The following is a 21,488-nucleotide window of genomic DNA, read 5'->3' as shown; positions in this document are numbered from 1 at the left end:
GCGCCTCCTTCAGGAGGGTGAGGACGCAGCAACTAACAACTTCAAAATAATCCCTTCTCTCCAGCTGTGCATTTACATACACACACAGGTGCAAGGCCTCCAGACATCACCATTTCATGAGGCACCCAACACACAAATGTTCAGCTCTCTCCCCCACGGACTGGGAAAGCCTGCTGGGATGGGGCCACCAACTCACTACAGATGTTGGGCAAGTCACTTCCCTTCTCGGTAAACTGCTTCTCCCTCTGTGAAACGCGGCCAACAACTCTAACCTACCTACCGCCCGTTGGTAAGGCCCTGGGACCTACGTGGATGGAAGGGGCTGTAGCAGCACATGGCATTGTTTCCAGGTTAGCATTTTTCTTCCATTCCTCAGCTGTTCAGAGCGTGCACTGCGTTGATACACAGCGGGGTGTCTGTGTATGTCTCTACTATACATATTCCCACCTTACAGCTCAGATTCCACTGGCTTCTGGGATACCCCAGAGCCCTCTAATACTGTCACTGCTTGGTCAATGTAAGGAAAAGAGCTCATGGATGAACTAACCAATCCAGGAGAGGCCACAGCTCCAAAATACACGGTTGGTTGGAAGAACACAGCAGGATCTCTAAGAGCCTCTGGAGGTTTTTCGCCTTCCTCCGCAGCATGGGGCAGGGACCACTAGCAGGAGGGTCTCTGCCAATTGAAGTCACTAAAACACAGGATTGGGGACTTCAACAGCAGAGTCCAGGGAAGGGGTAGGGACAGTTTTGTGGCCTGCAGCATGCAGGGGGTCAGACCAGATGATCATAATGGTCCCTTCTGACCTTAAAGTCTATGAGTCTATGAGGAGGTTACTTACTGTAACTGGAGGTTCTTTGAGATGTGTGGTCCCGATCTGGAATGGGTGTGCATGCGTGCCATGTGCTGGAGCTGTTCACAGTAGTGTCCGTTGACCCGCTCAAGCAGAAAACCTGGACTCTCCAGCACTGGAAGGCCTGGTTTAAATGCTTCTAACAAGGGGCTACATGGGATAAACCCGTAACCTGCAGCAATCAGGAGTCACGTTCCAATTTAACAACAAACTCTTTGTATGAAACACAGCACCAAGATCTACCAAGGTTGGTTGGTTCCAGCCACAGACTGATACAGCAGCCCCTTGGGCACAGAAAGGCCACAGTGAGGACCCCAAACCAAAACCCTTTACTCATGCGAGTAAGGCCTGCAGGTCTTCACCAGACATGCTTTTCCCTCAGCCCCCCTGCCCCCGGGCCCATCTCCAAACCCTCACCCCAGCCATAACGATGGCTTTGTTGTGAGGAATCTGCACCTCCAGGAACCAGGTGACTGTAACTATTTTATTACAAAGTTCCAATCACCATGTACAGTTTTTACAACCTCAATTTTCTGGGGGCTCAGCTGAGCTGCTTGGGGTTGTGTTTAGAACAGCACCATCAAGGCTGGGCTTGGGAAACAGCTACAAAGAACATCTTAATCAACTAATGTAGGGGGAGGACATTTCATACCAGGGAGCGGGGGAGAGGAAAGAAAAGGGCAAGAGAGAATGAGAAAATGTCAGAACAGCAGAGGAGGATCAGGGCAGCCCTGCATTGTTTCTCCTTTTGGCTCGGGGTTGGGGGGTGTATGGTGGGTACGTGGGATTTCCCCCAAACGCATATGACTGACACTTAACTAAGGCTGCTGTGTGTTTGGTATGGAGGTGGCGGGAGGCTAAATACAATCTAGAAACAAGAGTTCTTGAACTAGGAGGAAGACCTTTGCTGCATCATGACCAATCCACATGGAGCTTTTCAGCAGTTACACTTCGACTTGGCACTGTGGGCTCACTGATACTGAAGAGGGAAAGGAGGTTGTGTGGCAAAGTGGAGAATTCTCTTATTGCTTCATTGGCATTGTCTGTCTGGGAAGGGCTGGGCAGAGGAGAGAAGGGTGAAGATGAGAAGGGAGAAGAGGAGTGTAATATAAGAGCCCCGAGAACCCCAGTCCACTGCCTGATGCTTAAGTTGGCAAGAACACCATGCAAAACGTTTGCCTGCTAGCTAGTGCCGTGTATAAAATAACAATACGGTAACAGTTCTGGCCTGGTTATTAGAGAATATATCACCATGAAGCACAAGCAAAGTCTCCAAATGCCAGCGACTCCCTGCTGAAAGTGCATCTCCAGGAGTCTGCTTAGGAGGAGGATTCATTGCGTAAAACAAGGCACCACAGGAAGGCTGGGTACTGGGTCGTGCGAGAGAACACGCTGAGCACTCTGCTAGCGGAGGAAGAGACCTAGTTTTAAATAACGTCTGTCGGTGCTGAAAGCCCCTCAGATGGGTTCAGGTTTTAGCTTGTCCGCTAGAAAGTCGCTCACAAAGGCTTCCACAATCTCAGGAGTGATTTCCTCGACGTCCATCACGTACTTGGCTCTGGCCGACATGTCCAGGATGGTGAGCAGGGGCGCCGCTTCGGGCAGGTTGGTGTAATCCCGCAGGGAGTCAGTCATGTCATCCTGAAAGCCAGCAAGAAAGAGCCCATAAACAAAGAGAATGAAGCCCAAGGGATGGAGAACTGGCTGGTGTGACACAGCATCCAGGCTGCGCATTTCATGAAGAACTCTGGCCCTGCACAATACGCTTGACTCAGTGACCAAGCCAAAGGGAACAGCACCCCAGCCCCACCCCAATCAAAGCACCGAGCCAACCCCACAGGGCTTGAAACAGTTCACGCTTTAAACAAGCAAACACAGTTTATCCAGACCTGGGATCGAATCGCATGGCTCTCCCACCCTGAGCACAATGGCCTGAGATTCGGAGGGGGTGGGGGGAGAATGGATATCAAAATCCAAACCAGGATCACAATTCTCTGGCTTCAGCCCTGCTCATCCTTACTAACAAGCAGCTGTTATTACCATGTATTGGTGTACGGTTTAGCTGTAGTAACAGCTAAACTCTGAGGTAGTCAAACTGAACAGTGACTATCTGTTCAGCCTTAGGACTTGGCCAGTCTTCTGCATCACACATACGGCTGTGGGAGATGCAGACTCATGGGCAAGGCTGGGATCCTCACTCTTCAACTTGACAGCCCTTGGACTGCCACATAATTAGTGATCTCAGGCAACAAAGAGAGGAGTATGGTCTAATGCAGTGGTTCTCAACTTGGGATCCACCAGTATAATCAAGGGTGTCTGTGAATGTGCCAGCACCTACATAATAATGACACACCATGTTCTGACATTTCAAGTCAATAGCGACTTGGCGCTGCCCATACATCACCTTGAACGCTGTAGTTTATCATTTAAAGCACCTTCAGTATGTGAAAATGGATTCTCTGCCCTCACCAGCACGAAAAATCAAACACTGTTCAAGAATGAATGCTCAAGATGATCTTTGCACTTGTCTAACTGAAATTACCCCTCAACTGGACAAGCTGTGTGCTGCCAAACAAGGCCAAGGATCGCATTCGTATCAGGTAAGCTGTCAATATTTTGATTTGCTATGTTTTGTTGTTGATCTGTTCAAATAATAATAATTTCTCGACAGTAATATTTGTGATAACTATTAAAGTAACGTAAGAGAAACAAATTATGAGCAACAAAATAATGAGGGAGGAGTTGGGGGTCTGCAGGTTTATCTATTTAAGTTTAGGGGTCCCTACGTAAAAAAAGGCTGAGAACCACTGCTCTGAATGGTTACAGCACAGGCCTGGGAGTCAGGTTTTCCCCCACTCCCCTGGATGGAGAAGGCAGAGACCCAACTCAGATTCCTAGGGCCAGAACTCATCGACGGTGTTAAGATCATGCCTGGTAAATAAGAAAAGTTTGGAACAAGAAATCAGTGAACCAAAATTGGTGGACAAAATGATGGGCTATTGGACCCACCACTCTCTTTGTGGGTTAAAGAAAGAGACTTTGGTGAGAAAAACTGGCTACTGGAGCAAGCTTCATGGTGGCCACCCCCACAATCTCCTGAGATCCCTGGGGTTCATCATCATGATCCGGAGAAATGTCCTGACCCGGCCAGAGAGAGCAACCCAGATATCACCACTTCCACCATCTCCAGCTGAATCCCAACCACCACCTGGGGAGGACCAGGATCAGACTTTAACAGCAACATCAGCTCTCGCCCATCCCAACGTATTTCTCCCTTCCCGCCAAGGACAGTCATTATCATCTTTGTTACCGTCAGAGGGACGGTCCAACGGGGGGCAGCCTTCTCCAGCTAAAGGAAAAGGAACAAGGGATGTGGTTCAAATGAAAGCCTTTCCCAGCACTTTACACTGCAAATGCTTTACCTGTTTTGCCTTCTTTGCTCTGTCTTCGATACAAGGTTAACAGGATTGTTAATGGTGAGTTGGCGGAGGTTTCTGTCTGCCAGCCCCAAACCTTGCTGAATGCTGGACAGTGACTGGGTTATGTTAACACCTTTAGTCCGTACGTTCCATCTAACTTAACACAACCCCCCTTACCACTTAGCTAGGTTTGAAACTCTCCAGCAGGTTTCCCTATAAACACAGGAGAAGCCATGCAGCAGACCAGCGCATCCCCCCAAGGCTGCCAGGCTTGCTCCACTCCCCCGCCCCCACTCCTGGGATCCTGGAGTGTAACTGACGAGCAGGCAGCAGTGCCCTATCCTGGCTGCTGCTCGCTACCTGCCATTAGCTGCACTGCTGCAAGCTCCCGCTGTTCCCATGCGACAGCGCTGCCAGGTATTCATCTTCACCTGTCTGGTTCATCAGCCCACTCTGCCCTTCAACTCCCGCAGAGCACTCGAGCATCCCGTCCCGGAGGGAGGCAGTTACCAGTACCGAAAGGAGCTCAGAGAAGAGCAGGAATAACAATCACGGAGGAGGGAAGATGAAAAGACCCAACTATGTGCAGCGTGGCTATGTAATGCCTGAGGGGTGGAGGGAATACAATAACCACCTACATGTGTTTGGCATGTCTAAGCCCCAAGGCGGGAGAGACGCTGATTGTCTAGGGCAGTTCTAGGGAGAAGGGGATAGCTAGGAGCAGAGGCGGGAAAGAAGGAAAGGTCAGAACTGTACAGCTGAAGAATAGGCCCCTCGAGGGAAGTGGTGGAAGCACTGGGTGATTTAAAACTGGACAAGTCCTGGAAAAGATCCTGCAGGAGACAGATTAGTGATGGTGGAGAAATGGACGAACATGACAACCTGACAAGTCTTTTCTATCCTGAGCCTTGGATCCTCTGATCTATTTTCCTGAGATACAGCGAATGCCAGAACAAAGAGAACAGCTCTCTCTGCAGGCAAATTCCCTTCAAATACACCTCCCTGGAAAGGCCTTTTGCTAAATGCGCTCTGTTGAAATTCGTAGCAGCAAGCCCTTGATTCGGACAAACAGCCAGGTGTCTCCCCCAGTTGCCTGGATTTGATCAACGTGTTTGAAGATAAAGGTGAAGAGCCTCTCCTACTGGGCCCTGGTTTCTCAAATCAAAACTGCAGAACGCAGAAAAAGCTCCGACACGCGTCTCTCCTCCAAAGCAGTCCTTATCTGAGCCAAGGAAACGCAGATCCCTAGAGAGCAAGCAGACGGAAGGAGCTCCTTTATCCCAGCATTGTGCCTCTCCCCCCATCAGGTCAGTCTGGACACTCCCCTCCTCACGCAAACACCTCCATGCTGCTGTCCATCCACCTGGAACACCCTCTAAGAGACCCCTGGGCAAGCATCAGCCAGACCTCATTCAGATCCCTCTATAACCCACTTCCACCATGCAGCCTGTTAGTAGGGAACTTACTGAACTACTGACTATGGGGCCCTGGTCGCTAAGTGGACATGACCTAGGTATCATTTGGGCTTATTTACCTCATGTCATCCAACCCCAATCTGTCCTCTCTCATCTGTATTCCCATTAGTCGTCTTGTTCCCTCTCTTCTCTGAGGGGACGCTCACCAATATTAAGGCTAACTCTGGGGCTCTGTAGCCCTGTTCACTACTGTATGAGCCAGAGGGCTGGGAAACCTACTCCCAGTGCCCCACAACTGTAGCGACACAGCATGCTGCTGTGCGAACACGCACTGCAACGTGCACCGGCAAAATGGGTTTTTGCCCATCCTCATACTGGACAATTTCTGTGTGTAGGTGGGCCTGATGCTGCAAACAATGGAACTGACTGCTCCGCCATCATCTGTAATACAGAGGTGCAGCCCAGAGAGACTACAAATCCCATCATGCAGTGCTTAATGAGGTGCTGCGCTGACTGTTCAGATGAAGATGGAGCAGCTCCTCTAATGACAGTGGCCAGCGTTTACCCCTGGGCTGCGCTACAGCAGTTAGCCAAGAGGCGCTAAGCATGAGATGAGCCCATTTCTATGCCCAAACAGTAGCCCCCCAAGTCCTGGACTGAGCTGCCTTGGTTGCAGCATTCCTGGTGACCAACAAATGGAGACTCACTGCGGCAGTGATTTCACGCCGTGGGGTGGCCTGATGGAATGAGGATGGCTGAGCTAGAACACCCCATACTCTTGTAGACTTTGCACCACCCTTAACGGAGACAGCTGTAATGGGCGGGGGTGGGAATGATCTCCCTGGGGCCAACTGCCCCTGAGCATAAAGCCCAAAGAAAGAAAAGCAGGAGATGCAGGAAAGTTTCATCTGAGCCCTGCAGCCACTACCAGTTCTGAGTAGTAGGTGGGCTTTGTTTGCACTCCTCTGCCCAGAACTGTCTGTCACAAGACAAGGAGAGCAACTAAGAAAGCTCCAAGAGCAAGTCAGTGCCACCCAGGCTACCGAGATAAAAGCAAGGAGCTAGAGGTAAAGGCCCCCTTCCCCGAGGACACCAGGATGCTCTCGCCTAGCGTGTCCTGAGAGAATGGCATGCCAGCTCAGAAATCCAATCTCAGCACAAAGCCATTGTTTCTTTAGCTGCTTCAAGCCTGCCCAGTCAGCTGTAGGCTACACAACAGCCTCTCGGCGACCCATGAGGGCTGGAGGGATTTGCTGTTCACTTCTCAATGCTCTGCTTAACCCACCCACCCTGCCCCAGCCAGGACATGAATAGATACTCCCTTCCACCGGCCCCCTTCCCCCTCCCAGCCACCACCATGCACACGCATGAGAGAACAAGAGAGATGTTAGAACAGTCGTGCACGTACTCGCACGACATACTTCAGCCTTTGCCAGCTAACGCTGTTCCCTCCCTCCCTCCTGTGCACAGTGCCTCCACTGCCCACTCCGACTGCAACTGATTGCAAGCCTGGGACTTGGGTGGACCAAGCTCCATGGAGAGCCAGGGCAACATGCATCTCAAGTGGGAGGGAGGCAGTGGGCACTGGGTGGAATAGCCCAAGTCCGTCTAGCAAACTGGTACAAAGTTAGTCACCTTGATCAATCGGTCCATCAGCCCTCACAGAGAGAGCGCAGATCACAACACGTCATTCGTGTTGTTCCAGCCAGTCCTTCAGCCACCTGCTGGCCAGGCTGTCAGTGGCACCGGACACTTGATCAGCACCGCAGCCCAGAATCCCTGAGCGATCCGCCAGCCTCAGCCTCCCACACAACGCACAGTCAACCTGTGGAACTCCTTGCCAGAGGATGTTGTGAAGGCCAAGACTATAAGAGGGTTCAAAAAAGAACTAGATAAATTCATGGAGGATAGGTCCATCAATGGCTATTAGCCAGGATGGGCAGGGATGGTGTCCCTAGCCTCTGTTTGCCACAAGCTGGGGATGGGTGACAAGGAATGGATCACTTGATGATTCCCTGTTCTGTTCGTTCCCTCTGAGGCCCCTGGCACTGGCCACTGTCAGAAGACAGGATACTGGGCTAGATGGACCTTTGGTCTGACCCAGTATGGCCGTTCTTATGGGATTAAATTTGCGCACCACCGCACCTGACTAGTATTAGTACAAACTGTAATTTTCCTAATGGCCCTGCTCTTTGCGTAACCTAGTGGTTACAGCACAGGACAAGAAGCTAGGAGGTTCCAGGTTCTATTCACCATTCTGCCACTGGGTCACTATGTGGCCTCGGATAAGTCACCGGACTGCTCCGTGCCTCAGTTTCCTCCTCTGTAAAACAGGATAGTACTAGAATGAGCTGGCCAATGTGTGTATGTGACTGTCCTCTGCTGGATGGGATCAGAACAGATCAATTGTGTGACACGGGCTCTGTGCTGATTGCTGCTAATGGAGATTCTCCTTTAACTCAAATGGTAAGGGCCTGTGCTTTTGGAGCAGGGGAATCTGAGTTCTCTTCCAGTTCTGGGTATGAAGATCTACGTAGTTGTGGTAGATCGCGTAGTACCAACCATCATACTGGTTTCAGTACCAATATCGCTGTGGTTTGTGAAATGCTTTGTGATCATCGGACACAAGGTGCCAGAGAAGAGCAAAGCACGAATGGAAGGGTGTGAAATGTCAGAGGCGTAGAGCCAAGGAACAGACGTGACATCTGAGCTCGCGGAAGGTACGCGAGCACACAACCAATTAAAGAATGACAATTCAACAACATATTTTGGAGAGAATCCTGGAACAATAGAGCCTCGTCCAAGATGTCCCCAGACACACGCGGAGGCTGTAATGAATCCAACCAGAGCGCTGCTTGGTGGGGGCATGTGCAGCAGGGGTTGCATTAATTTTGGTCAATGCGTGCAGGGAAATCAGAGCTCTGGGGAAAGGGTAAAAACCAATTTGTCACTGCCAGAGCTGCGGAATTACAAAGCCAGGGCTGGAGTGATTCATTTCTCACTCCTGGCTCCAAGCACCATAGTAGGATGCTTTTTCCTGCGCTCCAGTTAATGTGGCCAAACCCAGAATGTGCAGCATCTGAAATTGGGCCTTTTTCCAGAGTCATTTTTTCAACAGTGGTAATAAAAATTTTTTTAGTCAGCTGGGTAGCCTGTAGCACTTAGCTGCGACCAGCCACGGAAGGTAATTTATAATGCCGGGGGTTTCGAGAGCAGCCAGTTCGATGGTGGATGTGGCAGGGGAGGAATGACTGACCAGTCTCTGCGGCTTTGTTTCTGTGAAACTGCTGAGGGTCTTAGCACCGCATTTTCCCAGACGTTTCCAACCTGCGCTTCTTCCGACCTGGAACCGGCTGATGGGCCTGAAGACGAAGCCGGCTCGTGAGTCACAAGAGCCAGCCCAGACGCAAGGCGGCAGGAGTTCCCACCCTTTATTGGACTGTCGCAAAACCACTGCAACCTTCTAATAAATGCAAATGGGCCTCAGAGGCGCCGGGAGAGAAGTGGGCGGCGCCCGCGCAGGCCGCATTGTGAGCTGCAGAGCCAGGGCTGAGCAGAGCCACCGGCAATGCAGGGATGGCCATGGAGCCGGCAGTCGGAGCTATTGAGAAGGTGATGAATGGGACTTTCAGGATGCTCCCCCACTCGGAGAGGCTGGGAAGCTGGCAGCAGCATGAATAAGCATCAGTGTTTCAGCTACTGCCAGCGAGCAAGAGGGCTAGGGAAGAAAACGCTCCAAAGGCTACAGGGGAGGGGCGCGAGCACAGCACCGTTCTAATACACGCCTTTCCAACAAGGAGGTTATTCAGCGAGCCGGGCTGAGCCGGGGAGGGGGTGATGTTAGTGGGGGCGGGGTACGGCGTGTGAGAGAGATGGACGTGTGTGTCACGGAGAGCAGCGCACGCCCCTGGAGTGGGGGAGGGAGCCGCAGGGGTGGGACAGTAGGCTCCCCTCTTTGTGCAATGGAGCTCAGGAGGGAACTGACTTGCTCCAGGCCCCATGCGGCCCTGAGGGGAGCACTAAGGGCTGGGTGTGCGCACGGGGACTGGGCACATGCACGTATGTTACACAGCCATGGGAGGCTTTGCACCTGCCCCATGCTCGGCAATTCCCTGGGACAGCTGCCTGCTTTGGGTGCCTGGAAGGGAGACACAGACACTTCCTCCTGGGCCCTGCCAGGGGAGTTAAAGGGCACCATGGATTTTCCAATCCTTGTTTAAAACATGTTTGTAATTTTCAAGCCTACAGTGACAGCCTGACCGGCACAGGCTAGGAAAGGGCTGACAAGATCTGTTCACACTGAGCTCCTTCCACTGGGCTTCTAGGCTTTCTACAAGCCCCCATCCTCACAGCCCCCAGCCAGCTAGGGAAATGCTGTCTCCACTGGACACACAAGGAAACAGGCCTGGAGCGTGAAAGGTCCCACAGCAAGGTCAAATGCTGCGCTCAGCCACCCTTGTGCCAGCCAGTGAAATTGCTGGGGTTGTGCTGACCCAAACTTAGGCCTAGACATTCCCAGCACTCAGCCCTATGCTTGTTGCTGTTTCACTGACCACATGCAGCTTGCAGAGAAGCTACGCACGAGTTCCCCACTCCTCTTGTTCACCCACTGCATGCCAAATCACTTCCACCTGGCCTGCAACGTGCCCTGCTAGTCACGTCACTGAATCTGGCTCAGTGATCCCCACGGGAGCTGCATCCTCTCACACCCACACTGGAGTCAGCCCCTGGTGCCTGTGTCAAACGCAAAAGCCCCTTTCCTACACTGGCCCGAGGAAGTGGTAGCACTGCAGCAATTGCTTTGGTCAGCTGCCAGCTCCCCAGGGAATAAGATTTAGGTATTGATCCCGACCTCCCCTTGGTGCTGCTGGGGTGTAGCAAGAAAACAGGGCCTTAAAGGAGTACCTCTGCGCGCCGCACCATGCCAGGGTATTGCTGAATGGGGTCGGACACACCTAGCAGCCAGCAAGGACTGAAAGAAAAGGCTGGTTTGCATTTGTTCATCTCTTTGCCTGCCCTGCCAAGTTTCCTGTCTGTGCAATAAATACTGAGGGGCTTAGTATTAGAAGCAGCAACCAGCAAACTTCCAAGAGTTCGGAAGTTCCGTCCAGCAGCCAAAAATGCAGCTGCATGTCTCGTGCGCAGACTCTCCTAGGAGTTGTGGGGCGTCCTGTCTCTGCCGCTGTATTTTGGCGCTTCCACTTCTAGACGTGCCCACAAAAGGTGCAAGGAAGTGGGATCAGGGAAAGGAGCCTAGTTCTCCCCAGCCTTCCTGGGTTCCTGTCAGTCTCTGGGGAAGATTCAGGTCAGTTCTTTTTAGATCCAAGCCAGCTGGCCAGTTTCTAATATTCATGAGGTGCCCCGGAGACTTCCAACGCATTCTCCTTCAGTGCCAGCCCTGGCAGAGGGACTACGCAGAGCCCAGGAGTCATCCAGCTCAGAGCCAAGGCCCCACCTCAGGACCCGACAGAAAGCTGGAGACCCACCAATCTCGTGGAGTCCCCAATTGCCTATGTTCATTTTCAGGACCATGATAGAACATCCGAGGCAGCCTGCTCAGCCCGTGGAGCAGGGCCAGGAAGAGGGAGGGTCTTTGCATTGCCCTGCAGAAACCTCTTTGGCCAGCTGAGGAAGGAATCACATTTGAGCAACCTCAGCCAGAGGACTGCTGGTCACCTACCATGCAGAGCTGTGGAGAGAGTGTAAAGGGAAACCTGGTGCAACCCTGGAGTCACCGAGATGTGATCGAAGGACCTCTTGCACCCAGCGAGGGGGGAAGCATGATGCACTGACAGCACACCAAGAGAATTCACCCTGCCCACTGCCAGCGAGGCTCTCGCAGCATGTGATGGAGCACACAGCAGGCTGCCAGTACATGCGGTACTCAGCCAGCCAGAGGCACCATCTGCAAAACCTCTGAACAGCAGGGACGCCTCTGGACAGGACACCCGCCTGTCCCTGCGGCTCCGAACGCGCTGCAGAGCCAGGGAGGAGCGCTTCCCTCCAGGACACCAGGAACACGCTCACTGCTCCTTCTCTAGACAGACAGAAGCTGGACCGCAGAGACACATCCATCACGGGGCTGTCGGCTCCACTTGGGAGCTCTCGATAAATCTCACGCAGGAATGCCTCCAATTAGAGGCCACTAGAGCACACTTTGTTACAGGGCCGCATTCAACAGAAGTGGGCCAGTTTGGCTCGATGCTCCAAAGGGATGTGCTGAGCAATGCATTTCACACACACTCCCGCCCGCCCTAGGCCTGACCAGCCCGCCCTATACGTTTTCAGAGTGGCTGCGGGGGGGTGCAAACAGAGAGCACAATTAACAAGTGCCACTCAGCTTCTTCTCCCAGTTAAAGCATCATCTCCCCTCAGGGCACTGAGTCCCCAGAGCAGCGCAGTCTAGGCGGGTGAAGCAGGGCTATTAACAACATGACATCACTCTCTGATTCAAACACACCCTCCCCATCAGGGGAAGCCTGTAAATGTTACGTCTTTAGTCCAGTCATTGAGATGCTGGCTCTGAATTCTTAGCCTCTGAACCTTCAGTACCAGCGGAGCGGTCTCTATTCCTTGCAGTGGGTGGCAACCTCTACTCCCCCCGCCCACCTCCATACCCCACAGACAGAGGGAGAGTGCACGCTGATTGCATCAAGTCCTCATCCAGCGAGGGCAAAGGCATTAGTGGCCCCTATGAATCAGAAATGGAGAGCTCCTGTCAGGTCCCAGCTAGGCCACTCTTCTGAAAAGCACAGTAAGACTGTTCCCCACCGCCTGTTTGCTAGAGCTCTGTCCTGCCTATCGATGTCTCCAGGGAAGGGCCTCTCTCTGCTTGGGATTTTACTCCACAGTCTCATGTGGCTTGAAAGTCAGGAACGGACAAGTCACACCAGAGTCTTGCATTGAGAGTCTCCGATCAGTTAAACAACATCTGAGAATCTAGAAAACCCTTTGGTTCTATCCTCAAAACTCTGCCCTGGCCCCCAGGCTGTCATCTGAATACAAGCAACCTGTTCATGAAGTCAGCCCCAAGCCATGTTATGTTACCACAGGCCTCATTTGATAGGAAAGTCAAAGAGAAAACTGGCACAAGAGGAGTTTCAAAGCCAACAACCCCTGCAGTGCGGCAATCCTCCCAACCCCACTTCCCCATTCGTCTTAAGGGCAAAACATTTAAAGAATGCTAGGAGTGTCACGCTCTCTTTGGCTGCTTGGAAACTTCTGGGGTTAGTTTGAGTTTTATCAAATAGAGGCCTGAAGCTGGGGAGTTTGTGTTCCCAAAATGCTATTTTGATTGGTTTGTTAAAAACCAGTGTCTAGTGGTTAGAGCCGGGCTGCTGGGAGCCAAGATTCCTGGGTTCTGTACCAGGCTCGCTCTGTGCCCGTTTACTCCCCTGTATACTGGGGACAAGTACTACATTCGTGTATTTATTAGTGACTGTAAAGTGCCAGGAGATCCTCGGGGGCAGGTGCTCCAGGGTGGGTGGGAGGTCAGCTCACTCTTCACAAGACGTGCAGGAAGTCCCCCAAATTACTTTCCAAAGAGAAGCAGATGCTTGTGTAGCTGATAAAAATCCTGGTCCTGCAGCCCTGCCCCACACAGAACTCCCGGCCTCAATGGGAATTACAGGTCTAAGAGCCGCAGAATCGGGCCCTTAATGTAAAAAGCAGAAGAAATAAAGCCAAGGAAGTTCCTCTCCCTCTTACCTCTCCTGCCACAAAGAACAGCAGCGGCGCCTCCTCGTCTTTGGCTTTGTACTTGGCAATGATTTTTTCTGCTATCGGCTGAATCAGTTGTTTAGCTGCCTCCGACTCCCCGTCATCCTCCGAATCTGCAGGGCACGGGCAGCGGGAGAGAAAAAGGCAACACAAGAGGGAGGTTACAATCAAGCGGATCCAAAGACCCTGTGTTACGGGAGGCTTTATTCCATGGAGAAAACAGGAGCCAGAACACGTGGCAGCAACTTCAAAGCCAGTGTGGCCTTGTAGCAATTAGGGAGCAGCTGAAACGTACTTTCATGAGCCTGGGAAATAAATCCTACCGGAGGAGCAGCTCCTGCTCCCAAAACATTGCAGCATTTGCTCCCCTGAAGCGCAGGGCCAAACACACACCGAGAAGCTAGTCAGCCATTTGGAGACCAGAGAGCACGCGGATCTGACACTGCCTGTCCCCCCTCCGCCCGTCTGTCCACCTTGGGATGACTGCTCAGGCGCTTGCCCACTTGTGAGTCTCTACAGCAGCAGCCCTATGGAACGAGCTGGGACTTGGCAGAGGTGCAGTGGAAAGGGATGAGAACATCCAGCCAACGCCAGCCACGAATGAAGTACCAATGCCTGGTTGGAAGGAAGAGACACAACCTGTCCTTGAGCAGCAGCTAGATGAAAAGAGCTCAATGCGGGGCAGCTTTCAGCATCAAAACAAAGGAAAAAACAGCCCCGCCGTGAACTCCCCCGGACATGCCTCTTGGTAACTGTGCCACCACCGAGTTCTCAGCGGCGCAGACTGCCCCGCTGCCAGCACGAGAGCGACCCTCCAGCTGCTGGAGGGGACGCTGAGAGAATACCCATCCCACCACAGCAGGGAGCTCTGTCTGCCCTTGGACAGAGACATGGCCCACCAGACACAGCTTCTCTGCTCCCCCCGGTTCCCTCGCTTGTTTAAACAGCTTCCAGAGCTATCATCTGCAGTGTCTCTGTGTGTGAGAGAGCGATGGGGGTGGACTGTGATTGATTTTCTACACACAAACTCTACTGGCTAAACTCCAACTCCGCTCTCTGTGCTGTGGCTGACCTACCCCATAAACTTGTCATATTCATAATTGACGCTCCGTTGAGCCAAATGCTGCAGCCTAGAACCCCTCCCCCAAAGGCCTAGAGATCCCAGCCCTTTCTCCAGAGCCTGAAGCCGCTCAGAGGCTCCTATTATTTACGGGGTATCGCTCTCCTCCAGAGTTGAAGCACTGAGCTCTAGGACCATAAAATAAAGCACAGTCGCTGCTATCCAGATGCCCCCAAAGGAGGGATTCTCCGTTTCAAAACACTGGTAAATCTGACTTGGGGACTTTCAAAAAGAGGGCGTCTAGTGACTGGAGCCAGGCGCTGAGGGAACAATGACTCCTGTGTTCTTTTCCTAACGATGCCACTGACTTGCTATGTATCCTTGGTCAAATCTCTTTGCTGTTCTGTGCTTCGTTTATCTGTCTGTAAAATGTGGAGTTGATTTCCTGCTTTGCAGGATGGCTGTGACACTTAATGAGTGTTCAGAGTGTGTCTGGAGAGGCTTGGATGGAGAGTGCTAGCACAGTATTCATTAAACAGAGCAGAAACTGTTCCTAAAATGCTGGGTATGTGAAAGGACATGGGCTGTCTCTGTAAATGCCACCTCTTCCCTGGACCCGCTAGAGCGACAATTGCATTGTGCGCTGCAACCTCGGTCTAGGCCAGTAGTTCTCAACCCGCAGCCCACCCAGTCAGCACACAGCTGTGGTCCATGTGCCATCCATACAGGGAGTGTATATATATTGTGTGGCTGTGGCCCACAGAACACGAGAGAGCTGCAGATACGGCCCACAATGGTAAATAGGTTGAGATCCACTGGTCCAGGCAATACTTGGAGACTAAAAAGATTCAGTTAAATTAGAAAAACAACAAAGAGTCTGGTGGCACCTTAAAGACTAACAGATTTATTTGGGCGTAAGCTTTCGTGGGTAAAAAACCACTTCTTCAGTTAAATTAGAAAATTCAGTGGGTTGGATTTAGGATCCCTGTCTGCTCTGAAGCCTGCTAACCAGCCCCAATGTCCACCGAGCCACCCTGGCATCCTGTTAGGATAATCAGGGTGTTCGACAGTGATTATGTGCAGTGCCACAAAGAGCCGCCTGCCACGTTGGCTGAGCATCTCCTAGCACTTCACGGGGAGCCCCCAGTCTCCGTCAGGGAGTCTCCTCCCAGCACACTGTTTGCCAACAGATGCTAGAAAAACTTTACTTAGAGCAAGATAAAACTAACTTCCGAGGCGTGTGTCTGTGCAGTGACAGCCTCACTCATGCAGAGCCCATCAAGCTATTCCTCCCAGCAAGGAGGCAGGAAAAAGAGTGGGGGTCAGAGGGCTTTTCACTCTGCGCTCACGTCCATGCTGGGCGCCACTGAATAAATAATCAGGGTCAAAAGCAAGGTTGAAAAGGAAAAAAGTGAAGGTACAAAAGCCATATTATTAATGCTATGGAAAAGCGTGCTATCCATGACAAAGGGCATGGAGCTCCCCCTAATCCCTCCCTGCCCCTGGATACAGCCATCCCATAGCATAACTACAACACTAAATTCATTTAGGGACGGGACAGAAAATATCATAATGCCACTATACAGATCCATGGCACACCCGCACCTTGAATACTATGGGCAGTTCTGGTCGCCACATCTCCAAAAAGATGTAGTGGAACTGGACAAGTTTCAGAAAAGGGCAACAAAGATGATCAAGGGTATGGAATGGCTTCCGCACAAGGAAAGACTAAAAAGATGATGGCTGTTCAGATGAGAAAAGGAGGGACATGACAGAGGTCTATAAAACCATGAATGGCCTGGGTAAAAAAAGTGAATAGAAGTGTTATTTACCCTTTTCCACAATACAAAAACCAGGGGTCACCTGATGAAATTAATAGGCAGCAGGTTTAATACAAACAAGAGGAAATACTTTTTCACACAGGGCACAGTTAACTTGTGGGGAGAGATAGCTCAGTGGTTCGAGCATTGGCCTGCTAAACCCAAGGTTGTGAGTTCAATCCTTGAGGGGGCCATTGAGAGATCTGGGACAAAATCAGTCCTTGGTCCTGCTAGTGAAGGCAGGGGGCTGGACTCAATGACCTTTCGGGGTCCCTTCCAGCTCTAGGAGATGGAATATCTCCATATTATTATTATTTGTGGAACTCATTGCCATGGGATATTGTGATGGCCACATAACTGGGTTCACAAATTACTCAATAAGTTCAGGCAGGATAGGTCCAACACTGGCGATTAGCCAAAATGGTCAGGGTTGCAACCCCCTGCTTGGGGCGACCCTAAACCTGAGTGCCAGTAGCTGGAAGGGGAAGACAGAGTGGATCTCTCCAAAAATATCCTGTTCCTTACATTCGCCCTGAAGCTCTGGTACAGGCTGCTGTCAGAGATGGGATACTGGGCTAGATGGACCATTGGTCTGACCCAGTGAGGCCATTCTTATTTCTACCCCAGAGGAGGAGAGAACTGGTCTCTCTTGCTATGATCAGTGACTCCACCCCTCCCTGATTGTTCCAGCGGGTTTGTGGTCTGAACGCTTTGAGCAGAGGTAGATCAAACCAAAATGCATCTGTCATTACCCATGGGAGTTCTTTGGGGATATTGTGACCCAAGAGCACCCTCCACATGCTTGGTCCTGCAAGCAATAACATTCAGATACAAATAACACCCTGGGGGATGGAGTGAGTTTGTACAAAATACATCCCAGCACACCCCATCCCACATGTCCAGCTCTCTCACACACGTATAGAATGTATCTGAGGGGTAGCCGGGTTAGTCTGGAGCTGTAAAAAGCGACAGAGTCCTGTGTCTATAAGATACCACTGGACTCTCTGTCACTTTTTACAGTATAGAATAGCTCTGGAACCTGTTTGCTGTTTAAACAAGAATCCAGCCAAGCGTCATACACAGAGAGAGATCAGCATTATTTGCAGAATTGCAACTTTAAGGGAAGCAACCAGGTGTAACTCAACCGCATGTTCTAACACAGTGGTTCTCAAACTTTTGTACTGCTGACCCCGTCACATAGCAAGCCTGCGAGTGCGCTCTCCCCTTATGATTTAAAAACTCGTTTATATATTTAACACCATTATAAATGCTGGAGGCAAAGCAGGGTTTGGGGTGCAGCCTGACAGCTCATGACCCCCCCCCCATGTAATAACCTTGTGACCCCCTGAGGGGTCCCAACCCCCAGTTTGAGAACCCCTGTTCTAACGGCTCCTAGCACTACACCTGTCATGCTGAATCTCACATGGGGGTTTCTTTTGGGGATTGGGGGGGGTGTCCTTTCTGAAGGAGCCCCATTTTCATGGATTGGGGTGAACACGGGGTTTTGGGGAGGGCAAGATAATCCTTGGTCTGCACATCCACCACTCTCTATGCCTGGCCCAGTCTAGAGGGTTTTAGCACTGCTAGCCCCAGCCCTGCTTGGAACACACCTTGGGTTCACGTGCACAAGAGACTGGGATGGTTCACAAATATGGTCAGCACCACGCAGTTGCCCTTGCTCAGAGCAAAGGCCGCCCATGCACCACGGCAGAGCTAGCATAGACAATGTGCTGACACTGAGGCTGCAGCCTTGAAACTGGGCTTCTCCACATAGTCCCATAACGCTCCTGCCACCCTTCCAGTGACCACTCTGCACAGTGTCCCCGGAGTCTGCCACAGCTTCGGAAACTTGATGCTCCCGAGGTTTCTGCTCCATAAAGGTGCAAGAAGCACACAGACCACTGTGATGCATTTCCAGTGCTGCAAACACTGATTTCCACGGCTCTCACGGGAACACTTGAATCGTACAGCACCTCTCCAAAGGCACATTGCTACTTCTATAAAGCCCGGCTTCTGGAAGCTGTGCTGGGAACCATGGGATAGGTACCCATAATTCCCTGGCTGGCCCAGACACCGGTGTGTGTGTCGGCCCAGAGAGAGAGAGAGAGAGAGAGAGAGAGAGAGAGAGAGAGAGAGATCTAGTACTGAGTGAGAAAGAGAAAGATCTAGTACCTTGCTGGCTCCATTGCCAAGGAGAACGTCACACCGAACAGCATCCCACTGATATCTCCTCCAAAGAGGCACCCACCCCCACTGATGAAACCCAAAGAATAAGGGAAGGGATTAAAAAAGAAAGAAATCCACAGCGCTCCATACCTACAAAGAGAACGAGGCACGGGCCCTCATTCAGCTGGACGGCATTGGAGTCTGTCAGCTCCAGCACAGGCTTGGGATGCCAGGGGAACTCTCGGCATTCAGTGTCATTCAGCACTTCCACCCGCCCCTGCCGCGTGATCACGTCTCCCTTGGTGTCCAGGACGATGAGCGTGGGGATGCCTGCGGCAGAGGAAGAACAAAGGGATGGCTCAGGCACAACAGTAACCGCATGGGGAGGAGGAAGGAGGCTGGGGTGCTGATGAGACAAGAGTTTGTATTCACATCTGTCATTCTGGTGGTGAAACAAATAATATCTCGTGTTTCTACAGCACCTTTTGCTCCCAAAGTGAGAGAGTGCAGGCTCAGGACTCCTGGGTTTTATTTCTGACCTTGCGAGGGGAGTGTAGTCTAGCACTCAAAGCAGGAAAGCTAGGAGGCAGGACTCCTGGGTTCTGTCCTCACTCTGCCACTGATTCGCCGCGTGAACTTAGGGACACGTTATTATGGCTTTGGTGGATCTGGTCACTGCTCGGCAAGACAGAAAAATCCCACACAGGTATCTTTCCTGCCAGGCTTCTTTAAAGATTGTAAAGTGCTTTCAGATCCTTGGGTGAACGGTGCTACATATGTTATGTACAGGAAATGTTGGGCTGCCACTCAAATGCAACCACCTCTGGGGTAAATTATGGCAGCTCAGGGCCTAATCCACAGCCCAAAGAAATCCATGGGCGTCTTTCCATTTACTTCAATGGGCTATGGCCGTGCTGTGCACAGCAGCCCTACACAACGTCTATGGAGGAAGGTGGGTGCAATTATTTCCATTATAAATCCTTACAATTCAGTGGCCATTAACTGCTATCAAACTAGGCTCTGGGATAAGTGGCATTGCCAGGCCTCAGAAAGTCACAGTCCTTAAGCTGTCTGAAGATAATCTGTTCAGTTGTCGTAACAGACTATGGCTGCGTCCCAAACTAACCCCCACGCGACTGGGTTTAGATGCTCTTGCGTTCTCGCAACTTCAGCCTGGGCCTCAGTAACATACGCTGCTGACGTTTACAATGTGACGAAAGGCCTGATGTCTGAGAAACAGCTGCATCGCAGGAACTGTATTAGCTTAATAAGGATTTTTACTATGGAGCCCCACTGAGCCGAGAGAACGCACTTCCCACCCCCTGCAGTGAGGCAGCGCAGTCCTGAAAGGACTTCAGCTCATAAAGCCTCAGTGCACAATTTGTATTGATGAATGCCATGGCCGACGTTTTCTTAGCTGTGGGCCTCTATCATGGGCCCTTGCCTCTGGGGAGCGGGAACGCAGCACAGGGAACAGCAATGCACACGCTAAAGCTTCGCTAACAAGGACACCGAGTAGCAGAGGAGACCTTCCAGCAGAGGCCAGAATTAAAGAGAACCAGGGACAAAAGCACTGTGCCAAACATGGCAGCAGCACAGGTGGGGCACGAAAGTACATGACAAGGCTATTAAAGGGGAAACTATTTATTTAGAGCCATCCCCTGACTTTTCTTCCTAACTCTTTTTTCTCCACATCAGGCCATTGTCTCCTCGCTGCCACTCTCCCAGCTCCACTGGGGCAGAGTGAACAGGCAAAGGGCGACAGTCAGTCTGAGGCCACCACCTGCTTCCCAGCTGTTACAGAGCATTGCTTCCTTCATGTAGGGCCAGCATAAAGCTCTCCCACAATGCCCCACCCCAACATGGCACATCTAGGTAGCTCCCGGGATCGAAGCGGCAGTTCACAGGCGTGAGAAGCCAGAGCTCTTCACTATTTCATAGATTACAAATACATTTCACAGGCAATCATTTCACATTTTATTATTCCACAGCTGACCAGTAGGCTATTCAAAATACCCTCCCAATGGGCTTGCACGTTAAATTCCAGCTGTGCACAGTTCCTTCCAACAGTTACTTGTTGTGCAGACTTCAATCCTGCGTAGCAGCATTAGTGGTGATTTGTATCACCAGAGCACCGAAGGCCCCCCACTGTCCACACAGAAGGAAAAGATAGCCCCTGCTCCAGAGAGCTTACATTCTAGGAGAGAAGTGGTGGATTCAGCAAGCAGGCAGTGGAGCACCCAGCAACTGAGAGAGGACTGGATGTTATAAGCAGTGGTTCCAAGCCCCAGCTGCCTAGCTTTGGTAATCAATAGCTACAATGGTTAAAAGAACATCTCCCCTCCCCCAATTCTTCTTTTCCTGCATTACTGCCACACGCCGAAGGAATCTGTTAAGACCAATCTGACTTGCATCATTTATGCTGTTGGCTCTGCTCAGGCAGTGGAATGAGGTTGTTCGGCGTAGTCTGCATGGTGTTGGTTTATAGTCACTTTGGCTTCTAGGTCCTCAGAGCAGAGGGAGCAGAAAGTTCATCCTGGAGGCATCACTTGTATGGAGACTGATTTCACTGTCCGGGACTCTGGCTCTGGAGGTAGTGAAAGTGCTGGTCACTAGCTAAGGACCAGTCTCACCAGGCGCTAAATGCCCTCAACTCCCACTGAAGCTAATGCCAATGGCAGATGCTCAGCACCTTGCAGGATTGAGTCCCAGTGCTCCCATGGGGGAGTGGGATGAGAACCTTTCCCCCCAGTGGCCACAGCCCCTTTCTGAGCCTGATGGGAAAGTGTTTTATTGGGGGAGGGGGAACCACAGGTCTCATGAAGAGGCTGCTGACAAACTGATGGTATGAATTCCCAGAGTGAAGACTGAGAACCATCATTGTGTTACAGAAACAGGCCATGCAACTCTCGGCTTTCTCTGCTCTCAGGCATTGTTCGGCAGACTGTGATTTACGAGCTGGGTGTGATTGCAGCAAAAGGAAACGCAGAATCCCCCTTGGGTGGGAAGAGTTCCTTCTTGGCCACAGCCACAAA

General features: G+C 51.5%; 1 protein-coding gene across 1 annotated transcript in view; it reads right to left on the bottom strand.

Annotated features, from left to right (window-relative positions):
- Positions 1-1,317: 1,317 nt before the first annotated feature.
- The window catches only part of NXN (nucleoredoxin), a gene marked incomplete at its 5' end in the record, with an annotated part of 35,440 nt that continues 15,269 nt past the window's right edge, over positions 1,318-21,488 (bottom strand). Inside the window, 3 exons of the mRNA XM_034752556.1 lie at positions 1,318-2,495; positions 13,396-13,520; positions 18,604-18,783. Coding sequence (XP_034608447.1) covers positions 2,313-2,495; positions 13,396-13,520; positions 18,604-18,783 — 488 coding nt within the window. The remainder of the gene's footprint in view (positions 2,496-13,395; positions 13,521-18,603; positions 18,784-21,488) is intronic.

The sequence above is a fragment of the Trachemys scripta genome, chromosome 18 (genome assembly GCF_013100865.1).
Source record: "Trachemys scripta elegans isolate TJP31775 chromosome 18, CAS_Tse_1.0, whole genome shotgun sequence".
Classification (NCBI taxonomy): Eukaryota; Metazoa; Chordata; order Testudines; family Emydidae; genus Trachemys; species Trachemys scripta.
The sequence above is the reverse complement of the archived record's forward strand: the minus strand, read 5'-3'. Positions and strand labels throughout refer to the sequence as shown.